The following is a 10,807-nucleotide window of genomic DNA, read 5'->3' on the forward strand; positions in this document are numbered from 1 at the left end:
GACCCATAGCCCCATTTCTTAAAACGATCGTTGCGTGAATATCATCGTTACCCACGTGCTTTCAAATAGACTTAAGACTGTTAAGAAACCAAGGCCTAGATTTTCGAAGCTCTCTTAGTGTTAAGATAGTCGTAAGTGCCATAAATTAACATTTACTTACGACTATCTTAGCGATAAGAGAGCTTCGAAAATCAAGGCCCAGGGCATAGTATACCCCCAGCATCTTTTCTTTGCAGCATGTTTCGACAAGAAAGAAAACCTAGTGCCTGTTTCACAAAGCTTTACGGTCGTACGTCTGTGTAAAGTATAGGAGTTAGTCTTAGCCCTACGAATGAGTGAGTTTAGTTTTACACCGCACTCAGCAATATTCCAGCTTTATGGCGGCTTAGCCCTACGAACTCGTTGTGACAAGGACCTCTGGTGTTCACATGTTACCTAGATTTTTGCATTGTTTTAACCAGCAGGCACATACCGGGGTAAGAGCGCATCGTTTCACCCCTACTGTCAATCACTAGTTTCACTTAAATCTAAGAATTCTTAGAACAAAAGATCCATTAAGGTCCGGGGTAGAATAGGCCTTCAGCAACCCATGCTTGCCATACAAGGCGACTATGCTTGTCCTAAGATGCGACTAACGGGATCGGGTGGTCAGGCTCGTTGACTTGGTTGCCATATGTCATCGGTTCCCAAGATCGATGCTCATGCTGTTGATCCTTGGATTGGAAAGACCACCACCATATAGCTGGACTATTGCTTCGTGCGGCGTAAAACTAAACTCACTCACTCACACACTAGAACAAACACTATGTTGGGCATTGACAAGTAACTTCAATAGTATCCGGTAGAACCGACACCAGGTAATGTTAAACTTTACACCTGGCAAATTGGACCCTCATGCTGTTTTCACACTGGAACGTTGTCTCAAGGCATTCTTGTCACGTGGCTTAGGTGTTGTAGTGACGACACCTAGTACGGGTCAGCTGAGAGTAATATGTAGAAAGTACATTGACACCTTGTCTACTCGAACGACATTATCTCTGCGGACTGCTCAAATTTACGTTACCTCATGAACTTTTACTGAATGACCTTAGCACATTTGTTTCGAAATCAGGTAACTCGATATTTTGTAATAAACATCCAGGGTTCCGGGTTTCCACTGCAGCATATTTTGATAACCAGAGTATAATATATAGAAATATGACAAAGTAAGGCCCATTTGAAATCCTTGGCGAATTTGATTTCACTGTTCGTACATATTTCAATATGCACAGAATATTTGTTTCTAATCATGTTGGCTGCGTTTGCGTTTCATGTCCGTTTCGCTGAATTAAATCTGTTAAAATCTCAAATAGTTAATTTGCTATGTTATCCATATTAACCGTTTTACGTGTCTTGGTGTATTTCAGATGAGCGAAGGTGAGACTGACGCTACGTGTCTAGACTCGCAGAGTGACGAATATTTGGATATAGAAGACATTGATGGTGACGTTGATGGTGAGGGTGACGTTGACGGTGACGAGATCGACGATGAAGATTTGACCAACAAATCCGGCAGCGAAGCCAATGGCAAATCTTCGTCCTTCCCCCAGCGTCGAATGCTGAGGACTCCGAAGTGTGCTCGGTGTCGTAATCACGGAGTCGTCTCGTGTCTGAAGGGCCACAAGCGTTACTGTAGATGGCGAGACTGCCAGTGCTCCAACTGCCTCCTGGTGGTGGAGCGACAACGCATAATGGCGGCACAAGTAGCCCTACGAAGGTAAGAGGTGCAAGAATAGTACTACTAAAGTCAGGTGACAAAATATAGGCGATACACAAAAGGGGTGAGTAGAGAATGGGGTAAGGATTGTGGGACGAGGAAAGAAGACAGGTTGAAGAGAGTGTGGCTGGTAATAGTAGGTGATAATCAGGGCTCCATGCCTCATCCTGCTTTCTACTTGTATATTTTTGGATAAGAAATTTTGAACAGAGGAATTCGAATGTTTCATTCGCACATCCCTGTCTCACGACAGGAAAGAAACTAGAGAATGAAAGGGGGAATTTTTAAATATTGTCACAAATTATTGTCGTCATGGTACCAGGTGTTCAGGAAACGGGTGAACAAAGTACGTGCGGTCTACCCGTTTTTAGATGTGAATGGGGCGAGAGAGTGAACACGATTTAACATTGTTCAGCAATATCATCGTAGAGGACATCATACGAGATGTATACATCTTGTATACATCATTGTGGGAATCGAACCTGGGTCTTCGGCGTGACTTACGAATGCTTTAACCACCAGTGTACCCCATCGCCCTTGAAAGTGAGCGAGTGAGCCGGGATAAAGCCGCTTTGAATAGCATTCCGGTTACATCACGGAGGGTTACCCGGAAGTGATGCTGTTCTTACACCTATAAAACATGTCTGTCTAAATAATGCCCGCCAGGTTGTATTATTGTTTTGGGAAAGTTAAGTTCATTTGAAGATTATTTGAACACCGATGTATGACATGAAAACATGTACATGTAGAACTTACTTATCAACTGCGACACTGTCATACAATAAAAAAGAATAATTTAAACGATTGATCCTAAGTGCATTTCACTAAAATATTGTAATATCTCCTTGTCATGTCCAGCGTTATCATGTCAACAGTAATTTATTTTCAAGGTTAATTATCTTATCAAATTAGCAGGATTTCATAAACAAATGTTAAATCACACAAACGCTTAACTCGTGCAACACGTGCAATACGTGCGAACGACAGATAATGCGTGTAACGTTACCAATTAGCGATATGACATTTGCACCCTGTGTAGTCATGGGCCAAACCTGAGCCCAGTATTATAAGAAACGTAATTGTCTATGATAAAACGTGTCGCAATAAACATATAAACAAACAGCCTTTAACATTTATAGTTACAGGAAATGATTAATATGTTATGAGACTTTGAGCTTGTGTATAGACCCTCACTCTGATGAACCTTGTGCACTTCATTGTGGAATCAGTGATAATGTTACGTTCCCAGTTCAAATAAACGCTTATGGCCCCTGCCTCAGACTGTTAACAAGCAATGCATTTGTAGATGAAAATAACCCAAGGTAGGGTGAGACTGTGTAGGTTTAATGCATACACACTAATAAAATAATCAACATTTGATTCCGCCCATGCAGTTGTGAATGTGTATTGTTATAATGTTCTCGTTATAACAGTACTGGCTCTAAATGTGTGGTCTAACAAACTTAACACATTTTATACAAAGAAAATAAAACTTGCTAGCTAATTCAAATATGACATATCGATGTCCAAACACAAACTTGTACATTTTCTTTCACAAATATAACAGAAATCGGAGTGATTATCTGTCAGCCACATATGTGAGCGGATTGTTTTAAACTGATGCTATTCCAGTCATGATTAAACATGATTATCTTCATTATACTCACACAGGGAAATGAGCACCTGGTGTTCTTGCTGAAATGCTAACTCTGTCTCCCCTGATTAATCACCAAGCCCCACGGGTGCCTCAAATAATTACGTCCATTTCTCATTAGTTTCGTCCATATGATATGTTGATATATGTAAGAGTTGGTGATTGCCCAGTGTCATCAAACAGAATATGACTATGAGCGTTTATGAACGTGCTCTCCCTAGCAATTTGCTTTCGGCAGTCTATTTTGAATATACATCTGTGAGTCTTTCTATATCCTAACAGCTTTTCAAGTTGTGAAAGGGACATCAGATTGATTTGTATTGGTTGTGGAGAACAGTTATTTTTTCCAGTTTTATTCTTCAAACAATTTAGTCAGATTCTCTGTTAACACAATTCCTTTGACGTTTGAACTAGTCATTTATCACCGCTGCCAACAAATTATTTCTTAGGAAGTATTTTTCACTCTTGTTACAATTAAGGCGTTAGATTTCCTTCTCAAATTATTGCTAGTTATATTTAGTAGTTACATGTGAGTCACACAGCTTGACTAGTTGATTATACCCCAAGTATTTCTAGTTATACAGAATCTGTTACTCTTCACTGATCACGAATTCACCTGATGTTGCAGGCACCAAGCCACGGAGATGACAGGCCAGATGAAGGCCAAAGTGAAGAGTGCCGCCTCTCTCTTACAGCAACGGAAACTCCTTCAGAGGAACCTAAGAAGTCTACAGCAGCACTCCTTGTCCCGCGACATCCTCACCAGTAAGCGTCTACAGTAGCTGCATCAAAAACATCACCTACAATATCTACTGTGTCAACATCATCTACATCACCTACACCAACACCATCAACATCATCTACAACATCTGAATCATCAACATCGTCTACATCAACAACATCATCTACAACATCTACATCATCACCAGTATCTACATCACCTACGACACATGCGTCACCTACATTATCTACAACAACTACATCGTCTACAAAATTATGCTGTTTTATCAATTTTATCAATACCTACATTATTTACAGACACGTCACCATGTCCATCACCTACGACATCTACAGCATCTCACATCATATGTTCCATCTTCATACCCTGTGCACCTTCATCAATAAACACATTATAATTATAAAGAAACACGTCAACATCTGCATCAGCTATAACAGTTACATTATCTACATCAGTATCACCGTCCACCAAATATACAGCTTCAACAAACTGGAAGCAAACATATCAGCTGATCATCAACACGTTCCATCATCTACAGCATGCCTACCATCTACAACATGTACAACATCGACACCATATACACCATCTACAGCATGCCTACCATCTACATCATGTACAACATCGTCACCATATACACCATCTACAGCATCCCTGCCATCTACAACATGTACAACATCGTCACCATATACACTATCTACAGCATGTCTACCATCTACATCATGTACAACATCGTCACCATATACACCATCTACAGCATCCCTGCCATCTACAACATGTACAACATCGTCACCATATACACTATCTACAGCATGTCTACCATCTACATCATGTACAACATCGTCACCATATACACCATCTACAGCATCCCTACCATCTACAACATGTATAACATCGTCACCATATACACTATCTACAGCATCCCTACCATCTACATCATGTACAACATCGTCACCATATACACCATCTACAGCATCCCTGCCATCTACAACATGTACAACATCGTCACCATATACACTATCTACAGCATGTCTACCATCTACATCATGTACAACATCGTCACCATATACACCATCTACAGCATCCCTGCCATCTACATGTACAACATCGTCACCATATACACTATCTACAGCATGTCTACCATCTACAACATGTACAACATCGTCACCATATACACCATCTACAGCATCCCTACCATCTACAACATGTATAACATCGTCACCATATACACCATCTACAGCATCCCTACCATCTACATCATGTACAACATCGTCACCATATACACTATCTACAGCATCCCTACCATCTGCATCATGTACAACATCGTCACCATGTACACCATCTACAGCATCCCTACCATCTACATCATGTACAGCATCGTCACCATATACACCATCTACAGCATCCCTACCATCTACAACATGTACAACATCGTCACCATATACACTATCTACAGCATGCCTACCATCTACATCATGTACAACATCGTCACCATATACACTATCTACAGCATCCCTACCATCTGCATCATGTACAACATCGTCACCATATACACTATCTACAGGATCCCTACCATCTACAACATGTACAACAACGTCACCATATACACCATCTACAGCATGCCTACCATCTACATCATGTACAACATCGTCACCATAAACACCATCTACAGCATCCCTACCATCTACATCATGTACAACATCGTCACCATATACACCATCTACAGCATCCCTACCATCTACATCATGTACAACATCGTCACCATATACACCATCTACAGCATGCCTACCATCTACATCATGTACAACATCGTCACCATATACACCATCTACAGCATGCCTACCATCTACATCATGTACAACATCGTCACCATATACACCATCTACAGCATCTCTCTAGTCCCGATAATCTACAATGTAGTGGAAGCCTTAATATGTTGTAAACACAGTGATCGATTTTCTAGAATAATGACTCGTATGAAGCTACTTTGTCAGCCACAATAAACACCAGTCAGCTTGATATCATCAGATTAGTGATTTCTCACATTCCCTTTCTGGAGAAATATCACGTATTTCACGATATAATTACAGTGGGCTCTGTCTATTACGGACTTTCTTGGGACCGAATCAATATGGTTATGCTTTTGCACGTAATACAAGTGAAGTTTTACGCCATGTCTTCCAAATTGAGAACATGAGGAAGGATATCGGAACCTCTAATCTCTGCAATATGTCTAATGTCCTTCAACATTTTCAAAATTTTATCATGATGTTTTTAAACGGACTTTTACTATAGTCAGCTGCTTCCGGTCCGAGATACGAAGCATTGTTCTCATGGCAGTTTGATTGTTGGGACTGATATTTTAGTCAACTACAAGTGTACGTCTGGATTTCAAAGCAGAATTCTCATAGCAATTTGATTTTTGGGAATGTTATTTTTAGTCCGTAATCCGTAACTGAGAGAGTCCGGATTATACAGCAAGCTATAATAATAACTTATTTTAATAAGAACAGTTTTGCAGGGACTCTTGTAGGAGTCTAGATTGTGGAGACAACCGCATATCACAGAATCCGGATTTGACAGATTTCACTGTAAACATTAACATATTTTATTCGCTTCCACAAATTCTCACGGCTGTACGATTTCGTGTTTGCTTCATTTACTTGAGTGTAAAACCAGAAACGACTTTCCGAGGTTAGGTTTTATATAACGTTAAGTACTACAAAAACCTATGTTGGACGTCAGGATCAGGCTTATGGCGTCTATCGGCACCCATGGCGTCTAGGTAAAAAGTATCTATAACCCTGTACCTATCACAAGGGGAGATCTACGGTAGTTTGCATTCCTCACACGTTCCTTGAAAGCGAGGTTCTCTGTTAATGCTTTATGCCTTCTCCACATCCTCAGATCTTCACAGAGAGGCATCATATCAGACTAAAGGATCAGGCTTTAATGCTATTGATTGTTAACAGACCGTTTGACCATACACCGCCCCTTTCAGGCACGTGGATGAATGAGATCCATCACTTTCAGTGGAACATTGAAAATACATTTGTAGAATGTTGATGTTAGTGTCTGTAATGGATGAAAAAAGAAATAGTGTTCGAATTTCTCTGACAGTGACTGCCATAACTTAAGAATACCTCCGCAGAAGAATCTATAACTCAAGCGGGAAGTTCGACTGACGGTAATGGGTACATGCCAGGGCCATCGAAGTGGAATGCCAACCTAATCAATATCATGATCATCGAAACGGAAAGTCATTCTCCAGTTCCTAAACTTTGCCATGCGTTTTAATGGTAACTGCTGCACGTTATGCAACCGCAGTTCCAGTTACTATCAGTGCCATTCAGCATCGTGATGAATTACCTGACATTGGACAATATAAAGGTTCTTTTCAAAACATATCACAGAGTGGCTAAAAGCTCCATTGCAGATCAGTGCAGATCATGGTGTGGATGTGTACATTTCTATCAACGCTCACCAGTCACTCCTTCCACATATAATCCCTGCTGTACTGTACGTTACATGACAGATAAAAACACATTTATTCAGTAACTTACACCCAAAAAACTGGTTCACACTTGCACATCTTCCAACACCAGATACGTATTCCCCTCTCCGTGATGTGATGGAAGCTAAGGAATTGTTGTCGTAGTTAGTTTTATTACAACCATCTGCCATTTGATCAGAGTTGTTGCATAGGGGGCGCTGCCTTTGGTGTAGTGCGCCCCCTAGCGAGTGATATAACCCATCTGCACCCACCCAGCTGATTTGTTACTGTTCTTGTTCCAGTGTCGGGATTAAGGTTACTCAAAAAACACCTCGGAGAATTTCAAGGAGCGTAGTGATAATATGATGCTTATGTTGAGATTTACTTTATCTTCAATGTATATCTTTGGTAGAGGGTGTTGTATACACGGAGTTTGGGTTCAGTGTGTAAGGAGAGATGACTTAGGGCACATCCCACGGTGGAGGCGGGGTCACAAACACCCTTTCATCTTGTAAAACATGCAATCCCGTGTACACTGGGAATGCAGGGCGATGGGAATTAAAAGTACAGGAATGTGTGGGTCTATTGTATCTGGTGCTATCGCTCCAGGGTGCTAGTATTTCAACTCTTGATAGAAGACATGGTAATGGGTGTAAGTAAGTAAGTAATTCTCATTTTTAAAATTTGAAGTATTTGAAGAGGATTATGATGTAGTCTGAAAAAGCAGGGCATAACTTGTTAAATGTGGGAAGTCCATCTGTGGTAGATCCCCTTCCAGATGCTGTGATATTGCTTGAGTGTTGCCTAAACGGTGTAAAACACATCTCACTCACTCACTCATTGAAATTTAGAACGAACATGGTTTGGGAAAACTGTAACAATGATGTCTTTTTATAGGATTGTAAATTTGATGCATGTTGTATATCATACTGTGGGGTTAAATTCGATGTAATAAAACTATGTTGTAAGTGATCATGAAATCCGAAACAAAACTTTCATGTCAAAATACCCTTGAAGAAAGTGACGAGGTGTGAGCGAGAGTGGGTATTCAAGCGATATCACGACAGAGGATATCAGAAATTCTCTGCCACAAGTCTACCCCACAACCCTAAAGGACTGAAATTGTTTTAGAAAGTTGAGGTCAATGAGTATGTAACGCTGAAAAGGACACAATATGACTTTCCAGTGATGTACTGATGTATCCTTCTGTTGCTAGGTTACCGTGCTCGCCTACACGCCCTTCCACAACCGGAGTCTCTCCGTACCATGGTACCCTATATGAACGAGAGGATGAGGAAGAGGAGGTGCTTCGCTGACAAGGAGTTGGAGCTGGTGATGTTGGAACGAGAGAGACAGGCAGAAATCGTGAAGAGTCGTGAAGCGGGGGAGACAACTCCAACCAGAAACATAGAGCTGACCAAATCACGTCTTCTCGTAGGCAATATGACACCACGAGAGTTTCTTCAGAGAATCTTCCCAACTCATAATCCTAATGTGCTGGAGTTGGTTTGGCAGGGCTGTGGTGGAGATCTTGAAAGGGCAATAGAACAGTTGGCCTCTGGAATGAAATCAGAGTCTCTTGCTCCAGTTAGGCACCATCATGCTCTAGCAGCAAAGCTGATGCCCTATCAATTTCCTGTGCCGATGATTGGATTAAAATCTCCCCCTCCAGAACTAATACCTAACGTCCATATGCAAAACTCACTGTGTGCAATGAACTTCCCACCATGGGCGCTACAAATGAACATGGCGGCTGGTGTTTTCCCAGCATGCCCCACGGTACAGATGCATACGACGCAGCATCCGGAGCGGAAGGCAGAGCCGAACCAAGTTGACATGAGGAAAGCCATAAGCACAGAGGATTTGATTGCGCGACGTTCTGCCTTTCAGTCGTTACTACCGACTCCGTCTCAGTCCTGTGTCTCCTCGGACTCTGTCTCCGTCCTCAGTGACAGTAGCTCCCCTAGTCCTCACAGTCCTCATAGCCCACACAGTCCGGTCTCTTCAAGTGATGAGGCAGCCGATGTGTACACGAAAATAGTGAAAGCAGCGCCTCTCAAATTCTCCGTGGAATCTATAATAGGCAAATGACAAGTTGAAGACCCGTTATCTTACGATTGTAACAATGATGTTCTGAATAATTCATGATTCATAGACACTGAATTCTTGCCCAAGTGAACACCATACTTATTCTGAAATACACCAATGCAATTTCCCTTTATCCTTCACGAATCCTTCAATCTTTCAACTAGGTATCTGAAAAAGAATGCTGTTTATAGGATATAAGAGTTCGATTCTTCTTTAAACATAAGACACTCATAACGGTAAATGACTTGGTTGTTTACATTGTATCAATAACTACAAACATTATTTTAGATATAATGCCAAGCATCCGTGAAACAATTGCTGATACTCAAAATCGGTTTCGACATTTGAGGAAGATAAGGACGTCAGCGCCATCAGCCATTTATTGCCGCCCGGGGATATTTTAAAGCCTCTTTAGTGTACATATATGTTTCTGTTGTATATATCTTGCTTTGTGTACATGCATCAGTTTCTATCGTGCATAAAACTTTACCTTGAATGCATTTGTTGAAGTTCATTTAATTTTGTTTATTGTGTAAATTTGGATGAAATCTTACAGTTAAACATATTTTTATTGAGCTGTTGCCTTAACCATAAAAAAGTTTAAATGCGGATCCAATTCAGGCAACATTAGTATTAACGCCAATACATCATGGCAAAATCTACATTTCGCACACCGAATCCGTTAGTTGCCTCATTGGAGTTGTCTGCGAATATTAACATTTTTCATTGTCTCAAACAGTTGTTACATAAAGCAAAACAATGCCATAAATGTAATAAATATGTATAATAATTATCAACATGAAAGAGTATTATCGAAGAAGAAGAAGAAGAACTTAATATTGTTACCACGTGGAACTATGTTTGCGTCCTCATTGAAATATAATTTAACATTTTGCCTACGTCTGAATGTATTACCTGGCGATATTGGGAATTTCGTATTAACAAATACACAGCACCTATTCCAACCACTGGGGAATCACGATACAACAATCAATACCATGCCTGCAAGACAATACAGCTGCACGGACGTACACGGATATATGTCTACCATTTGTGTTGAAAACCTGTTCTTCAGGGCTT

At 40.8% G+C, this 10,807-nt stretch overlaps 1 protein-coding gene across 1 annotated transcript in view; it reads left to right on the forward strand.

Annotated features, from left to right (window-relative positions):
• LOC137291999 (doublesex- and mab-3-related transcription factor 2-like) overlaps positions 1-10,227 on the forward strand; it is a 16,947-nt gene extending 6,720 nt beyond the window's left edge. Inside the window, exons 2-4 of the mRNA XM_067823553.1 lie at positions 1,407-1,756; positions 4,039-4,175; positions 8,856-10,227. Of these exons, the coding sequence (XP_067679654.1) occupies positions 1,407-1,756; positions 4,039-4,175; positions 8,856-9,730 (1,362 nt within the window). The 3' untranslated portion in view covers positions 9,731-10,227. The remainder of the gene's footprint in view (positions 1-1,406; positions 1,757-4,038; positions 4,176-8,855) is intronic.
• The last annotated feature ends 580 nt before the right edge of the window (positions 10,228-10,807 follow it).

This window comes from Haliotis asinina, chromosome 7 (assembly GCF_037392515.1).
Source record: "Haliotis asinina isolate JCU_RB_2024 chromosome 7, JCU_Hal_asi_v2, whole genome shotgun sequence".
NCBI lineage: Eukaryota > Metazoa > Mollusca > Gastropoda > Lepetellida > Haliotidae > Haliotis > Haliotis asinina.